Source organism: Pelecanus crispus, chromosome 16 (genome assembly GCF_030463565.1).
Source record: "Pelecanus crispus isolate bPelCri1 chromosome 16, bPelCri1.pri, whole genome shotgun sequence".
Classification (NCBI taxonomy): domain Eukaryota; kingdom Metazoa; phylum Chordata; class Aves; order Pelecaniformes; family Pelecanidae; genus Pelecanus; species Pelecanus crispus.
Window position 1 is genome coordinate 7,940,672 of NC_134658.1, and position 18,886 is coordinate 7,959,557.

Here is an 18,886-nt window from a genome sequence, read left to right on the forward strand (position 1 = left end):
CACCAGCAACTGTTCTGGTATAACACCACGGACACTTGTATATTTACAGACTCTCTAGTCCCTCGTGGCCCCAGAAAATTAGCAAGAAGCGCTCTATACTGATAAAGGAATCCAAGTTTCCCTACCCTGAAAGGGCTTGCAGGAAAGCTGGCCAGCCTTTTCAGACTAAGGCCAGATCTTACCCCCCATACAGCACCCCCTGCCTGAGGCTGCTGGCAACCCACCGCACATCAGCACTGCGCAGACTCACATTTCTTTACAGGCAAAGCACCAGAATCACTGCGGAACGTGCCACGAGGGAAGCCAGCTTGACATTGCAGAAAGCAGAAAATCCAGTCTCATTTCCTAGTGTTTGATCTAGAAAACCTGCGTGGTCCTGGGTAGATGCCTCTTCTTGTGGCTAATACTCCTGCTTCCCCCCCACACCTCAGACAAAGAAATTGAAGTTAAAGTAGCTTGTGCAGCATTTTGAATACTTTGAGCACTTCATAACCTTCCTATTCTTCACCCAAATCCTGGCAGCTTTAAGGAATCCCATAAAAAGGAACCTCAATATTAACTACATCATGTTTAGCTCTCACGTCTTTTAAACCAAGCTTACAGTCCATGAAGGTTTTCCCAGCCCCAAATAGCTCATTAAACCCTGTTTCATTGTGGCTTGTTGCAGATGAAGAGAGGACACTTTACCTCTGCAGACAGGGAGAGGAAAATCCCAGGAGGCACTGTTTCCCGAATTGGCATGGCACGTGAGCAACGCGTGTCCTTCCAAAAAGAAGCCTGGATTACAGCTGTATCTCACTTTGTCCCCGATGCTGAACGTTGTCCCCTGCTGAATCCCATTCTGCAGCCTTCCCGGATTTCCACACGTATGACTTGGTAGAACTGCCAAAGAAAGTTGCTTCTGGTTAGGGACAGGGCATTGTAACAGAGCTGTCAGGTGAAGAATCCAGAGGAAGGGCTTGTCTCAGAGTAAATGTATCACTTAAAATGTAAAGAGCAAATAACCACACCACCTGCCCTGCTGGACTGCACCAGAATGCATCAGGCCAGCTACAGTTAACACTGAAGTACCGTTTCTACCGAGTATGTATATTAGGAAGCAAAAATCACTCCCCAAGCTACCAAGTCAGAAACAAGATCCACTCTTTCCTGAGCAGTTTTACCAGTTTCTAAACCAAAGAATCCCTCTTTTCCTATGCCCCCCCCCCCCCCCGCAGTTCTATTTAACATGGTTGCAGTTGATTAGAATGCAGAGATTACATTGCTGTTTGAAATAACATTTTTCAACAGACCTTCACCGGGCAGCTCAAAGGCCCCTGCAACGTAAGCAGAATCGTGTTATACCTTAGAACCACACAGAAGACAGCAAAACACGCAATTAGCAACTATTGCCTAGACAAAAAGAGCAACATGTCAGCCCACCAGGATTTATACTTCATTGCACTCTGTTTAATCCAGATTTCACACATATGCATCAAACCAGACTCCGAACAACGCAGTTAGACCCAGCTCCACTGAAGGCAAAATACAGTCCAACAAAAATTTGCATCGAAAGAATATGGAACACTTGAATGTAAGATGGAGAAGTTGCAGCTAAAACGCTAGTAAATCCTTAACCAATGCCTTGTGCAGCAGTTTCAGAGAATTCAAATAGAACTCTATGGATTCCCATAAGCCACTCCAAAAAGATCCACTCAAATCATAGGTTTAGAGCCCAATATAAAACCCAATGAAGACAACCAAGACGAAGAATGACTTGATCAAATTTGAATCAGGCCCTTGTGCAGCATCTTGTATTATAGTTCTTTTTCATTAAGGCTAAAACATCAGAGGGAGGAAAACATGGTCATTCAAAGCTGAGTGATAGTTTATCATCGGAAACAATTTTGTCAGGGGCATGAACAAAACCAGATGAATTTCTACAAGCTAAGGGAGGTTTAGCCTGCGGCTCTGCCAAGGAAAAGAGGAAGATTAAAAGGAAAATGATACGCTAGCGTACGTGGCATGCAGCAGAATAAAAAACAACCAAAACGGTGCATAAGCATGTGAAATGAAACATAAATCCCTACCACTAACTGATGCAAAGACACTACCTTTCTGTCCTGCCGTGGAACAGTGCTTTAGGATCAGGACTTGGAACTTCCCTGCTCTGGCTCCAGCACAGCCCTTCCCCGCCAGCAGCCGCCGCCGCCGCCGCCGCCCCGGAGCAGCGTTCAGGTACCCTCAGAGGGCTCTCTACAGCAGAGTATCCCGCGCAGCGAGGGAAGTGAAAGGCTAATCTGCAATGGATATGGGATTAGGCTTCCTGCATCCAGGCAGACCACCTTGTTCTCTGGCTAACCCACTTCCAGACTAAATGCAACCTTACCACCTTAAACTTGATTGATTTTAATGGCACATACATCTCAACTCTTGCATTGCTTCCGTGTCTTTTTTTTTTTTCCCCCTGCTGTGACTGCAAGCTCTCGCCGCACACCTGTGTGCAGCCTTTCCCAGAGCCCCAGGCTCGTCTCCCCACGCAGCCCTTCACCGCGCGGCGATGGGGGGACAGGTACAAGCTCTGCCAGACAAGGTTTCTTCCCTTTGCTCCTTCCCCCAAAATACTATTTCCATCTTTCCACAAAGCGCCTGGAGCTGGGAAGTTCAGCAGCAACTTTCACACAGAAATATTAATGACCACGCAAGTTTTGTAAGCGGGGGGATGCTATCAAATACGTCAGATGGGTTGAAAAGCAGTGTAGAACTAATGTTTCATTTTCTGTAATGATAATCAAAACCCCAATTTAATTAAATTACCAATGTCACTTTTTGGAAAAAAAAAATCCTGCTTTTATGCTTCCTTCCTTTAAAATTAATGACTAGAACTTTGCTATAAATAAAAATCTATCATTTTTAAAAGTCAATCTCTAACACTAGCTGCTCTCTACTTAATGAACTGTGAAAGAATCAGACTACCCCAACCTGCATCATATCTTAAAATCATACTTGAAAAACAGACTCTCATTTAAAAATTCTGCTTCATTTGGCTGCCTTAAGTAATATCTTGCTACAAGACACACAACGCATACATGCTTTTGGGGGAAGCAACATTAACTCCTTGATTGCTTTGGATGCGGTGGGGTTGCTGCAGGAATCCGTGAGCCTTGATTTTTTTTTTAGTTTAAAAAAAAAACCACACACCACCACACCAATGCACATCTGCAGAAGACAAACACTTCTTCAAAGTGCTGCCTTGCGGACCAAAAGAACAGCTTCCGAAGAGGCCGGTGCTACATCCGGAGCAGGGTTCGCATATGCAGCAGAGCTGCCCCGTGAGGATCCGCTGCCAGCCGTGCCCTTGAGGCGCTTGCGCAGAAGATGAATTTGGTCAGCCCCTGAAGCTGCTGAAGTACACCTTCCCCTACAGAGGGAGGGAGCAGAGTCAGAGGACAACACCTGTGCTCCCCAGGAAAGCACAGCTCCACAAAAGCCCTACGGCAGATTGCAAGGTGGGAGTCCCAACAGCCGGGGCGCAGGGTCCGGAGATGTCCTCCTGAGCCCCGAGCGGATCACTCGGCACGGTCACTCCGTGCCTTTGTTCCACTGCCCAGTGCCACTCCCTGAGCTGGTGCAGCAACCACTTTCACAGCAATGGATTTGTGATTCTACTCCAACATTCCTGAGAAAAGATAACATTATTGCTCATACTTGGCTGCTTCTAACAGCCAGACTCTGATTGCTTGAGAGATTAATAGAACTGTATTATTTACATCAGATGTCGCACAGAATAATATTATTAAAAGCTTTGTCTTACCCATTTACCAATTCCACTGTAGATTAGTAGCATGGATTTTTTTTTTCCAACCCATAAAAGCTTTGTTCCCAATCAACATAATATTTTCCAGTGATTGTATGGAAATGAATGCAGCCACAGACCAGATTTGTACAGATGAATAGAAGGTCCTGTTAGTCATTTTGTAGCTAAGTCTGTTTCTTTCCATGATGAATTTAGAGCAGTTTATTTTATTTGTCTTGATTTGAACAGCTGCCAAACCATTATCTTATTTTATGACAGAGCACAGGAAATAGGATTAATCTATTGCAGTTGCACCTGCAGAGCTCCCCAACATACCTCAGCCAAGAGTGTCCCGAGGGCTATCCAGCCACACCGCCCTGGAGCCCCACTCCCCGACGCCACAGCAGAGGAACCCTCATCAGGGTGCTAATTGCCAGCGCAGACACAAACAGAACCAGACCATTAATTGATCTCTGGAGGAGGTTAGGCGAGAACTGCAGCTACAACTGTCTTAAGAGGCAACAGGAGACAGGATGATCTGAGAGGAAGGCAGAAATGTCACCTTTTCAGCAGGGAACTATGGAGTGTCAGGACACGGAGCACATCAGCCAGGAATAAACACACCAAAACCTGGAACTCTCCCACCCCCTGCAGTTTTCAACCTATCCTTCAAATCCACACATTCTTCAAAAAGAAACCTGTAGGGCACAAGACCAATCTCTGCCCAACTTAACTTCCTTCTACTCCAAGCTTGCTTTCTTTTTTTTCTTTTTTTCTTTTTTTTTTGGTGGTGTTTTTTTTGTTTTCTCTTGCCTTTCAGTGTGGGCTCCTTTTGTCCCATCCTTTGGAATTCACACATGCTCCACTGATTTTTATTTCTCACCCTTCATCTTACACTTGGAGCATCATTCAAGATCTTGTATGCTACGTAGGTTTTATGGAGCAATGAAGATGTGTTTCCCTCGGGGAGCTTGTCCTGGTTTCAGCTGGGATCGAGTTAATTTTCTTCCTAATAGCTGCATTTTGGACTTAGCACGAGAATAACGTGCTTTAAAGTGCTTTAACGAGAATAACGTGATGTTTTAGTTGTTGCTAAGCAGTGTTCATCCTAAGTCAAGGACTTTTCAGCTTCCCGTATTCTGCCAGCGAGGAGGCACACAAGAAGCTGAGAGGGAGCATAGCCCAGATAGTTGATCCAAACTGGCCAAAGGGCTATTCCATACCACATGGTGTCATGCTCAGTATAGAAACTGGGGGGAGTGGGCCGGGGGGCAGCAATCACTGCTCGGGAACTGGCTTTACCCTTTGGAAACTTTCCATCCAAATCTATCAGCGCAAGACCAGAGGCGTGTCTCAGATTTCACAGCGTGTTGCTTGAAAGTGAACCGAACTGGAAATGGAAACAACACATTTGAGAAGTTTCCACCACCCATTCCTGCGAGCTGCTGAAGAGCTGCCAGAATTGCTGACCTGCATCAGAAGCTTCATACCATTCACTGACTTTAATTTTTACCCCCACTTCTTTCTGTCCTTTTCAACAGGCTCACCAGGCTGTTCCCAACTTTTCTCATTCCCTTGCCCAGTATCACTACACTGGAAGTTTTCAAAATCAGCAGCTTTCAAAACCCAGTACTTGTCAAGCCATGTCTCCTTGTTCCAGTTCATTCAAAATTAATTAGTAGTTTTTAAGTCATTAGATGTGACTCAACACATCCTTGGACAGCATCCCACCATCAAAATGCATTCAGCCTAATTACATCAGCCTTTCCTAAAACCCCATAGCTCTTTTTGTCAGGAGGAAAAAAGGCCAGAAAAAAAAAGCAGACAAATGTTTCTCTTGCTCATCACATTGATACATTGGAGTTACCAATTCAGGTACTTTCAGACAAAACAAACTCAAATCCATCCCTAGCTTGCTCACCATTCCGAGGAGAAATCTTGTTTCCTATTCAAGTTAATCTTCAGCTCCATTTATCTCTGTTTATATTGTTCAAATATAAAATAACCCCAACGTTTAATACATCTAGATACTGCATTCCAGTCTATTACCCTATTTACATAGCTAAAAGAAGCATTTTTATTGCTTGAATTATCTGTGGTAGTTTATGACAGATATTTCAATGGTATCATTGTTCTAACCTTGAAATCTTATCACGAGTGCGACTTTTATGATATGAGGCCATACATTATCTCCTCATTCCCAACTAATTTTCATTCCTAATAAAAAAGAAAAGAAAGCAAGCAAGCCAGCCATGCCGGAGCAGGCACTTATAGCTCCTGAATACAGTTATAACAGCAGGAATAATTTACAAATCCCAATGAAAGGATGCTACACAAACCAAGCAAAACAACAAAGCCGTTGACCCAATATACTTGGCTCTGTCATCACTGCACACCCATTCCCAAATTAATCTCCACTATGCTTTTTTAACCCTTCTTCCCATTTTCCTGCACTTCCTGAGTCCAGTGGGGGTTGGAAGCCAAGACATCCAAGAGAATCAGCAGCAAGGTCTCTTCTGCTAGACATCCAGGCTGGGCAGAGCGGTATTTCACTCAGAAGGCAACCTGCACTGTATCCGTTACCTTCCTAGACATTCAAGGAGAGAAACAGATTCTTTAAGGGGAATACCTTTTAAGATTTCCATCACAGCTTCAAAAATTAACTGAAACCCCTAAGCACAACACGGGCAGTGCCTTTGGCCTGCACAAACGTGAACTCCAGTGGGAGGGGGAGATCCACACAGACCAGTTCCTCTCCCTCTTTGTCCATAACTTCTGGGCCAAGTACCATACTCCGTGACTCTCTAATATCTTTCACCAGTGTTTTAGTGCAATCTGTTTTAGTTCAGGAGTTTTAACCTTCAGAATAAGTGTCCAGCGTGTGCTACAGAAAAGGAAATAAATGGTATATTTTTCATTTCATTTTATCCTTTTTTATGTCATGATTCATTTCCAGTACAGCCAACAGAGATAAAGCTAAATGGAAACTATTTTTTCCCCTCTAATATTTCTTTGTTCAATAAAAAACAGCTAGATAGTTGCTTTTGGATAATAACAGACCAGAATGGTTCATCATCCATCTTCTTTGTAGTAGTAGTTCTATGGCTTTTTTTGAAATTCATTTTCAGTTTTCAATTTACCTTCCCGGAATGCGCTACAGCAACTTCCGTCCAACTTCCAAGAGTACCACGTAAGTTGAGAGAGGAGTACTTCAGATTCGATTTAGTCATCCCACCACAGAAATAGCAAAAGATTCAAAACATGAAAGCAGTAAGATCGTGGGAGATACAGCAACAATCGCATGTATCTTCAGAGATGCAGGGATCCTTTATGCCACCTATTATTTATACTTTCAAATAAATGTCATTACTTGCTGAGCACAGTAGAGGAAGCCTGGCTAGAATGAAGGCACAGATACTGAAGCCTGGCTACAGAAATCTTTTGCTGGGCCCTGAAGAACAACGTCGTGCTGGCAGAAGCTTAGATGTCAGCAGGTGCTTAGTTTCCAGAACCAGTGGTCCTCACATGCCATCCCAACCCGGAATGCTCTCCTGCATCCGGAGCCTAATCAGCAAGGCTCTTGAGAACGCGCTTGTCTTTGTGAACGTGCTCTGGTCCTGCTGCTTTTCAGTGCAATGACACTTGAACACAAGCTTAATTTAAAGTATGCGGTTAAGTGTTTTGCTTAGCAGGAATGGATTTAAGTGTAAGTTTAAAGACTTCATTGAACTGGCATTTAACAGCTGCAGAGTAACCTGAAAAAAACTTCCCTAGGGAGGAGGGTGGTTTTACACTTGTTCTCTCTCTTCCTCCTTCAACTAAGGTTAACCGTTCCAAGGGAAACAAAGGCCTGCATCTTTTTGTAACGTAAAAGACAAGCCAAGAAAAGCAATACTGCAGTGGTTATCAGCACCAGAAGACAACTGCAGGAACCAAACGAAAGCAGAATTAAAACTGCAGCCCCAGAGAGTTCAGCTGCCATGTCAGATTAAGCACCTCGCTCCATTGCGTACGTCAAGACAAAGCCAAGTTGTCAGTATGAAAAAACAAGGGTGTCAGATTTGGAAACCCAGATTTGAACTGATTCTATCTAGACACTGGGTGCCAGTGTTGATCCGCTCTGCATTTTGCTGGAGAGTGTCCCTGGACAGGGACTGCTCTTTGTTCTGTTAAAAAAAAGCCACTTCCAACTTTAGAGACCACATTGTTTCTCCGCTTACTGCTCTTCTCTAGATACTGGCTGATTACCCAGAAACAGGAATTGTAGCCAAATACATCTGTTTTAATAAATATTTCACAGCAGAGGAAAGGCATTCTCCACAACATACCATTCCTAGTTTTTTCAGCCACTCCTCCGGAGCAGCAGGTATCCAAGCGCAGGGCAGCAGCAGCCCCGAGCCGGCCGGGAGCCCAGCGGTGCCGGGGCTCCTCGGGTCTCACCTACAGCACTATGTGATCCCTGTGCCCAAAACCACAGGCCTGCCGAGTCTCCACACCAGCGCCACAGGCAGCTCACAGATTTCCTTTCTTCTAGCAGCTTTCACACGTCTTTCCCACCCCTCAACTCCTGGCTTCCAGGAGCCTTTGGAGGGGCAGCTGGGGATCACACACCACGCTCCTGCTCCGAGCAGCAGCCCACCCGTTTTCCCAGGCAAGACAGACTGTGTTAGCTCATAACTATACTGAGGCTAAGCCGTGAATAACCCGCTTCCTCAGAAGTGGGGCCAGAAACTCCCGTAATTCACAGCTTCCCGTTGCTTCAGCTTCCAGACAAACTACACACGGTCTGGCTCACCCCCACAAATAAGCATGGAAAAACTAGTTTGTTTTCATTTTTCAACTGCCTTCATAGTTTATTCCTTCTAATTTATTCCCTCCTATAGTTATCTTTTCTGTACTTCTTCAGGAAGCATGGCTACTCAATACCACACAACAGCCAATGCTGCAGGCATAACTAACCGGGACAGCAGCCTTACAGAGCAGGACATTAACTAACCAGTGAAATCAGTTTGTGGGGAAATGCCCTCGAGACCAGGAAAGGTGAAATATTATGCTGGTGAGTAGAGTGGTCAATAGTAAAAGCAACCAGGAACCCTGAGCTCTCAGTGCAGACACCTCCTATTAATAACCAGAAAGCAAATACATTTCAAAGATGGTGCCATGAAAGAATCCACTGAGCTGCCGTAGCAATTAGGTCGTCTTCTGCTTCTGGCACTGGAGATTCATTATTAATTTGCGGTCATAACTGACCAAAAAAATCTAGAAGGTAATTCTATCCTCTTCGCTGAAAAAAAGCTAAAGCAATCTAATTATGTCATAAAAGCATGCCTAGGGCTCAGTCCTGTTTCCTAAATTTACAGGTGCCTATCTTGCAAAATTTGCCACAAGCGTGATTTTGCAAGCTATGCAATAACATGCACTCATCTCAGAGAACAAGTTTTTAGCCCCACATGGGCTCTCCCCAATGCCTGACTATATTCAGAAGTAAGAGCTTACTCTGATTTCAAATCCTTGTCTGTTACTCAAGGGTAGATGTTGTGGATCTGGGTGCTCAGGTCTGCCCTATCATTTGCCTTCATACATCCCAACCTATTTAATGGACATTAAAAGGACAGTTATGCAAACTAAGGTTAAGGCAGGCAGGGAAGGTGAAAGGGGAAATGCCCGTAAGACTAGTTTAAAAAAAAAAAAAGAAAAGCAACCATCAACAATCATAGCTTGAGAGTTCATGTGCGTGGTGCTTAGTTGCTGGCTGGGGCTAAACCACGACAGTATTTGAGAGGGAGAAACATCCAGCCACCTCCTCAGCTTTTCTACAACTGCAGTGGCTGCTGGCCATCGTTCACAGATCTCAGCATGAAAAAAAAATCTGGTAGCTGTTACTGCAATCCTTAGCATAAGTATACATCTCCAGTTTGCCAACCAAAACCCACCTTCCAGTTGAAGAAAACAAGCCAGGGGACACAGAGAACCCTGGAGAGACCACCTATCACATAGTGAATGTTCCTGTCCCGTTCCATTTTACTCATCAGCAAAATGGAAAAAAATTCACCTCATTCACTCTTCTCTCCGCAGACAAGATACTGGGAAGCTTTACTCAAAGGTTAAGCCTGTATCTACGCAGACATGCTCATTTAAGTTCTATCTAGAATAGTATAATGGTCCAAACACTGCAAGGAGACCTTGAAGACAGCAGGAATTGATGCAAAGAGATGTTACAAATGAAAAATCCATATATACATGCTACAAGAAAGGCATCTATTGTATAAATATTGTCATGGAAACACGATACAGATTTGTGTTAAAGGACACTCAGAGCACATTAATAGAAAGAGAAAGGACTAGGACTGAACCTAGGAGAAACCTCAAGATCTCAGAACTGAATCTTGTTCCACTACATGGGGCAAACCTACATGTTGTTTGAATTTCACATCACTGACATTAAAGCTGAATGGTTTGACTCTGATAATATAATTCTACACTGAAAAAGATCATATTGAAAGAGTTCATACGTAACCACAAAAATACCATGTTAGGTTCCCACATAAAAATAACAAGGAGGAAAAAAGGTGCACTTCACTGAGCACTCAGCATGAAACAGCTCAAAAATAATTTCTTCCACTTCCATGTTTCCCTGCTACTTTGATTATGTTATTTCCATGCAACACCAGCCTACCCTTTCCAAGGGCAAAGATGCAAGCCCTACTTAAACTTCAGGTGGGGAGTACAGTAGGCAGACACACTCACCCACCCACCCTTACATTCTCTACTGCAGATGCTACTGCTGCCGAGAAGGTGGTGAAGGAACAGAATCTGTTTATGACAGACAGCTCCCTTAACCTGTCTACCACGGAAGAAAATAATACCCAGCTTCTGTGACTATCAGTTTACACCCTGAACATTTTCTATTAAGAAAACACTAAATCTTAATCTAAATGGTCTTCAGCTCTTGAACCCTTCAAGCAGCTAAAGCACATCCAGGGAAAGCATGGAAGTTCAACCCCTTCAAATGCTCACATCGGAAAGCATTTACACAGCACCTATTTGACATGCAATTCATTCTAAAAAAAGTAAACCCTCTTTTCTCTGGAGCTATGCATCAGGCACTCAGAAGGCAAATGCTAGGAAGTTAAAGCAACACCTGAACAGAAAAACCAAGCCTATTGTAGAAGATAAACTAGAGAAGGTGACACATAAGCCTTATACTCAGCAGTAGCTCACTAAAGCTTGCAAGAGATTCATGCAGTGGACTTTGCCGTGACTGCCACCACAGTCTTCACGATACTAGCTGAGCCGAAACAGGTATTTTTGGACTAAAACCCTTTATGAGCTGTCCATCTTATTACTGCTTCAATTCCATTCATTATATTTTTAATCACGTCCAAACAACTGAGCTATTAAATAAATTCCAAAGCAGTACAGCAGGCTGTGGCTTACGCAAGCTGAAGATCCGAGCAGTAGGAGAGAAAGGCTACTGTGGTTGCAGATTAAACCTTCCCATTCTTACAAAGCACAAAGCAACTGCTGGACTCGACTGCCACATATTCAGGATTACAGCCATTTCTCAGTCCCGTCTCCTGCTGACATCGTAAAAGACATTCAGGATATGTTTTACTTTATAAAAGTTACAGGCATCCCACAAAGGAGGGAGAAAGTCATACAAGTATCCTCTCAGTAATGAACTCCCTGCCGCGAACACCTTTGTTAGCCTCCACTAGAGCATCTTCTAAGTGCAGATTTGTACACTGCCACACTCGAAGCTTTCCAGACAGCTTCAGCATCTTGCAAACTGTCTTGAAATGAGAAGCTCCACACTGCTGTGACCACAAGAGAGCTGCCGTACTGTACACCTTCCATCACTTACAGCAGAGTAAACATCACTAAAAGTTTTCCAATTAAAGACATCCACCCACCTGCTGCTGTAAACACCGAAAGGTTTTACTGAAACCAGGGAAGTTGCTGTGCCACAAGTCAGAAGGAAACCAACACGGCACATTAAAAGACCAGAAAGAAACTGCTGTTGTCCTACAATTCCCACAGAGGCAAAAGATACACCTCCCTTCTTACAAACCCCGGTATTTGGGAGAGGCAGTCCTTGGAGCAAGAAGGTCTACAGCCTGCGATAGCACCAACACATCACAGGGCTTGTTCCTACATGCTTGTTACTGACAGAGCCCTACGCATGGATTAAAATGACTAAAGAATATAGGAAAAAATGCATTTTGTAAGCAAGAATAAACATACTTTCCCCGTTACGGGATTACACCTGCTGTTCAACCCCATCCCACCCTTAATTTCTCATCTTTCAAATAAATTAATGCCGTTAGCGCTTAAGAGGTTTTTGCTCCACACGCTAGCCAAGCACTTTCACCCAGCAACCCCCACCCTCCTTTCCAACTCACCGCACCCAAATTCTTCCAAAAAGGATCATTTCCTCCAGACAAACTAAACTTCTATCAGATCTTTGCCTCCAACCAGAAAATCTATTCTCTTGATCGAAGGCTTCAAACCTCACTTGACTCACAATTTTTCCTCGGCTCCTTTCGCCCCCACGCCCGGCTGACAAAGCAGCTCCCGCTGGCCCCACTGCAGATCCCCCAGGAGACCTGGAAGGAGAAGGAGCCTCAGCTGGGCTTGGCCCAACACCCCTCGAGGGGTGAGCGGCACGGGAGGACGAGCACTCAGTTTTGCTCGCACCAGGATTACAGACTGATGTCCAGTAAAATTTCAGCCGTGACAAAGTTTACTAGCACTGGAAAGCTACCCGAGGCTCAAGTGAAATTGGATATATTCCACAGTACAGAGACACAACAGAAAGCTTAACAACATGTGGCATTTATATAACAGTTTATATGTTCAAAGCATCATTTAGGCATTACCTGCAGCTCAGGGGACTGGTCAGCCAGGCTGGAACTCTATTTAGCATTAGTTCTCACAGGGTTCCCGATAATGGATTCTTCACTTGTGCCAGAAATGCCATAAAAATAGATGTTTAGGGGGTAGCACAGCCTGTATGCTTTCATTGCAACCTACAGTCTCTAAAGAATAACATACTTTTTCAAGCTCTAGAAGTTCTCCTTTTAATTGCTTTTAAGCAAAAGATTGTGATAGTCCTCCTTTGATGCAAGACACTCGTCTACTTTCAGCAGTGTAGCCTGTAGCAAAAATTTCCAGGGAAAATTAACAGCTATCATTTCTATACACACAAGTTGCACCAGGCTTTGTTGCACTTTGGTCCAATGCACTTTCAGCAACATAGATTTTTCTGTAAAATATAAAAATTACAGCTGGTTTGCCCACTAAGAATCTGCTCATACATAATTACACACCTGGAACAAGAAACCTAACTTCCATGAAGTTTTTGTTTTCACTAACTTTCTCACCTACCAGCTCAGGGGGACACCAACATGCACGTGCCATCATGAAAACAAGAACAGATGAAGATGCTGGAAGATGGTTTAGGATAAACGCATCAAGAACGCGGGTACGGACAACTCGGTCATGTATTCGCAACAGAGCACCACTGCTAATGAGATTACTGTATGAAATATGCTAGCACAAACTTATTTTCCTCCCACTATATGTTCCTGCAAGGCTGGTCTAATTTTATAGGATGAGAAGCTGTGTGGGAGGAACAGGATAAAAGCGAGATCAATGATTGTAAGAAATTTTAATTAGCGTAAAGGTTCCTCTGTGTTAGTTTACTGAATTGAAAAAACCACAACACGATGGCTGGCAGATTAATTTCAGGAGAGTCTGAGACCTGTATCGCTGTCCAAGACACCCTGAAAAACATCCATACAACAATTTCTGACACAGCACATAGAACATACTGCTCTTTTCTAAAGACTGACAGGATAAGTTTTGAATCACCTTTATGTCGCTTCCATTAGGACTATGGAAACTCTTGTGCTTCCAATACAGTCCGTTTTCTTAGCAGTGAGTGGGGCTTATGTAATTTTTAATATAAAATAAGAATTCACTTGATGCCAAACTACAGGATCTATTCCATTAAAACACAGGATCATGCCAAATGCCCCGTCCCAGACATTTCTGAGCTCCAGCCAAGATGTATGAAGCATGAGCACTAAAGTCATTAGTCTACAGGAGGTGAAAATGCATGGAATTTAATGACACAGCACTGAAAAGAAAGCTCCAGCAGCAAGTGCTCAGGCTGAGCAAAAGCAGCTAGCAGTCTAAAAAGGATAGAGGGGTCGGGAGAAGGCTGAACCATGAGATATTCCCACATTTAGAAGATAAATGGACAGACATTTGCATCTTCGACTACAGATGGTCTGCAACTGAACATGCAGTCACGTAAAAACCCATCACCTTAGCTTACAGAGTGGGGAACTAAGTACAAATGGAAAGAAAAGCAAGAGTAAAAAAAAAAAAAAATTCTGCAAATTTTCTTCCCCCATAAGGCCAAGGAAAAACAATCTTTTTTTTTTAATGTGTTCTTCATCAAACAAGTAGGAGATACCATTTTCACATCTGCATCTCAAACATGGCACTGAGGAAAGTTATGAATCCTGGAAGGGGAGAAGTATGCTAGTTATATTTCAGATGTTACATGGTACATAAATAAGCATTTGAAAGACTAATCTTAAAAACCAGACAGAAATAACAAGGAAAAAATGCTCAGAAACTAGCTGCTTCTTGCAGCAATAAGCTCTAATGGATTAGTTGGAACCCATGTTTTTATGCTTTTTATACTCACCCTCTTTTCTTTTCTTCAGCTTTTGTGCTAAGCTGAAAATATCCAGCCACCCCATCCCTACTGTTTATGGAAGTAACGACAGAACTGCCAAATTCCCCACCCTCCATTCTCAATTGCTTATTATCGAGAATGGAGGCCACAATATTGAAGAAGCAATGTGTATTTATATCTCTTCAGCAGAAGGCTCTATTTTGAATGAATGAGCTCACATTTTTCCCCAGTCTGAAATATACTAATGGATGTGATTTGTCATCTGGATTCAGGATTTCTCAATACAGAAATACCTGGATATGAAAACCTGACCCATCAGAGAAGAAACATCTGGACTTACACCAATGCTATAAAACACTTCTCACAGCTAAAATTGTAGATTCCTTTATTAATCTTAATACAAGTTGTGAGTGAAACTGTTTTGGCTGTGAAATTAGTTGAAAGACTATGAAGAAATAGCTAAAACCTCCGGGGGTAGGAACCAGCACTGAAAATACACCGCAAAGGAGTTGAGCGCATCTCCTGGGTGCACGCTTAGCGGCTGCCTCCCCACGGAACCGTGCCAAAGACCAGGTAGACAAGACCTCCCCCACTGCAAAAGCACAACAGCTCTGGAGCTGCGAGACAGCTCCTAGCTGGAAAAAACTGGAAGTCAAATCAGAACAACTGTACCCAGAGTGTATGGAAACAGCACGAGCTAATCCTTTGAGTGAAAGACGTGGTCTGTCAATCAGCTGTGGCCAAGGTGGCAGGAAGGCTCCAGTGAGAGAAGCAAAGGGAGATAAGACCAACTGCTCAGTTATATCCTTACAGATGAGATCTCTCGCTGTGAAATTTCCGAGATAAAGCATAGCACAGCACTTCCCTAGGGGCAGAAGGCAGTCGCCGTGACTTTATCAAGTAACTAGTTATAATTTTCATGCAAATAACAAGAATAATCAAATGACTATCACAGCTGTGTCAGCCTGAAGAAAGTAACATCTATGAGATGATCAAAGCAAGCAGATGACCTCACAGAAAGCGCATTCAAGATGTTATCTGCCCTTTTGCAACTGGTTTGCCTTGGTGTGAGCTAAAATTAAAAAAAAAAAATTACCTCTCAGACTGCTTCTAAGTGCATGGGTGAGACTGCCACAGACCGTGCACACCAGCCACCCTCCATCAGTGTACGCTGGATTTACTGGTCAATGTTCAAGGGGTCGTGTGCACGTGTATCCACTTTTTGTTTATTTTTACTCAAGCTGTAAGAGAAATACAGGCAAAATGCATTTGCCATCCCTCAAGGCAAAGCACCAGACAAGTCTGCATGTTAAGAAATGGAGGAAGCCGTTGAACAAACGAGGAAAAGATCAAATAATCTGAAAGAGCTTTTCGGTGTCTCCGTTTTGGGTGGGTTTAGTTTTTTTTAGAGCATAGGTGGTTTTTTGGTCTCCTCTGATTGTCGAACCTCAGGATAGCATCACATGAAGCTGAGCTTTCAGACACTGGCAGGTCTATTTTACTACTGCTTCAGCTGAAAAAGCTTCATCTGTCCAAACTGGTTATGGCTGCGCTGGTTTTGTTACATGTGGTGTTGTTTTTAATGTAAAACTCACAGGACACGAATTATCTTTTACACCACTTAATCCCTATTAAATTTGGTTGAAATACTGAGTTAAAAAATTATTAGTCCACACACACAGGGCATAATTGCATTCCTCACATCTTTCAGAAACCAATCGAAAAACAACATTATGAATTTTATGACAGGGATACTCAGACACAGCTAATAAAAAACTACACTTAAGGAAATAAATGCTATAAGTAACACATTTTGCTTTCAATCTATTGCATAAATTAAAGGTCATACACTTAACTCTTACAAACTAAATGATTTCTCTTATAATGAAGTTTATACAGCATGTTACAGCACTGGCCTGCGCCTGCGATGATGCAAGCCAGGGACTTTAACTGAAGTCATCCATTTTGACCAGCTACAGTTGGCATAATTATCTTCACAGCCCGGGGGGGGGAAAAAGTTTTCCAAAAACCGCCTCTTCCCTGAGAGCTAACTGGCTAGCCCGTAATTTGATGTTAAAAGGTTCAGGATGCACAGACATGCCTCTAAGCTTACACTGGGCAGTTCTCAGAACTATGCGAGCGAGGATGTTCGGTGCTAATGTCATTTAAGCTCTCTCGGCAAAGTCTGGACAAAATACGCACGATACTTTACATTAGAACCTGATCCAATTCTCTTTTAAGAGAGGTGCAGTTTCATTTCTTTCAAGTAGGCATTGGTCATATCAGACCAGCATATCTAATAATTAAGCACTGTTAAGTAATTAAAAGTTTTTGCAGTAAAAATGCAGAATTACTAGACAAGCATTAGGGATTAAATACTCCTAGTACAAAAGAAAACGTGTAAAAGCCAATTTTCAGGAACAAATTGGAACCTGTTGCAGTTTTCCATATAAAATTGGGGAGGGCAGACTGTTTACATCAAATTTTGCTGTTTTCTATGAGTTTTTCACTTTTCCACCAAAACTATTTCTCACTGACCAGAGTCATCTAGCAAATGAAACAGGTTGAATAATTTTCCCTAAATATTTTAATCTGTAGTATGTTTAGTTCAGCTTTTCCATTTTATTTTTGTTAGATTACCTGTTATTTTATACCAGGCTTTACCATCATCTAGAGAAAGAACACAATTTCCAAGGCTTGGTACAGCCCAGCTACAAAGAAACACGGGTCAGATCTATTAGTACCTTTTACAAGGGGAAAGAAAGCCAGGTCGTATTTATTTTGCTCTACATTTCGGGGATTACCGATTGACAGGCCCTATTCATATGAATATCATCATCACTGAGCCTTTCTGTGCTTGATTAATCATTGTATTTCCTCTTTAATAACACGATAGGGTTTTATGGAAGCCTCAAAAGCATAAAGCCATAGTGACCTTCCCCATGCGAGAAGCAGCTGCTGAAAATGACAGCTGATTTAAAAAAAACCCACCCAGAGCAACCGAGATAACACTCCAGCCATTGCATCTGCAGACACACCCGCCCATAATAATCAGAGTAACAACAAACTCAGACCGATGACACTCCCTCCTCCCCCCGACTCTCCCCTCCTTTAAAGAGCATTTCATCTCGCCATTTCTAATACTTGGGGAAAGAACCAATTCGCGCTTCCCGCGCTGGTTACGCACTCCGAGACTCCCTGAACGCAGCCCCAAACACCCCGAGCGCTGAATCGTCCCCGATCTGGATGGCAAAGCAGATATCCATGTAAAAGTACATTTTCATCTAGATATTGACAGCATTACAGGCGCTGTTTCCTGCCACCTCCCTAAAATTGTTGTTAATAGTCTCCTCACACAGCAGCAGCTCATGCTCTGAATGAAGCATCGCTGCTTTTGCTCAGCCTCAAATTATCCGTATGTGGCATTCTTCCAGACACACGAGCTGCACACACATTCAAGTAAATGCCTTTTGCCCTACCCATTTTTTAGATATGGTAATAAATAGCAAGAATTGTAAAGGCAGTTGATACTTAGGACACGAAGAAAATATTAAAATCGGGAGAAAAATCTTCTTACACGTGCACACATACACAGGCACCCTTTCTATTTATATATAGGAAGCTATGTATAGGAAGCTGAACCATTCTCAACACAGCTCGTATCTGCATGAGCAGCTTTTGCTCAGTGCGATACGAAACACCTCGGTTTGAGTCAAGGAACAGTACAATCAGTGTGACAGAAGCAAAGAGCTCCATCCATGAACCACTACAGCTGCTGGAGAGCCCTAGAAGGGACTGAGAAGGCAAACACCAAAATAATTGCCCGGCATCCTTCAATAGCTGTAGTGTTGCAAGGGACAGCAGCATCAGTCTGTGTTTGACTGATCTGGGGACTCGCTAACAAAATTCAAACTAAGTAAATCACGGAGAATAAAGCAGAGCAGTACAGCAAAGGACTTTGACACACTGATCTCTTAACATGCATCATGGACACAACTATGACTTTATTTTCCTTCAACCTATATTCAGTTTGCCAGATTGAATTCAAAGTGCCTCAGCTGAAGTAACCAATGTGTTCAAGTGAAGAGCAGCATATATCCCTCCAGCTGCATACAGCTGTAAGCAGTCCCATGCCCTTAGGTTTTAAATTACAAATTTCAGCTGAACATGGCCTGCACAAAGGGCTATGTTTTGGTGGAAGAGGAGGAGGAGGGTTTGTTTTTTTTTTTTTCCTCTTAAACGGCTGACAGCTAATCATACTGCTTTCTTCATCAAAATATTATTCAAGGTGAGAATGCATGGTAATCGGAGAGACACAGATCAGCACATAGCATGTGCACTCACTTCTGGAAGTGAAGATAAAAGTTAATTAAATACTCATTTAATTTGAATAAGATGGA

At 43.0% G+C, this 18,886-nt stretch overlaps 1 protein-coding gene across 1 annotated transcript in view; it reads right to left on the reverse strand.

Annotated features, from left to right (window-relative positions):
- CSMD2 (CUB and Sushi multiple domains 2) overlaps positions 1-18,886 on the reverse strand; it is a 304,278-nt gene that overhangs the window by 224,785 nt on the left and 60,607 nt on the right. Inside the window, exon 4 of the mRNA XM_075722124.1 lies at positions 688-882. Within this exon, the coding sequence (XP_075578239.1) occupies positions 688-882 (195 nt within the window). The remainder of the gene's footprint in view (positions 1-687; positions 883-18,886) is intronic.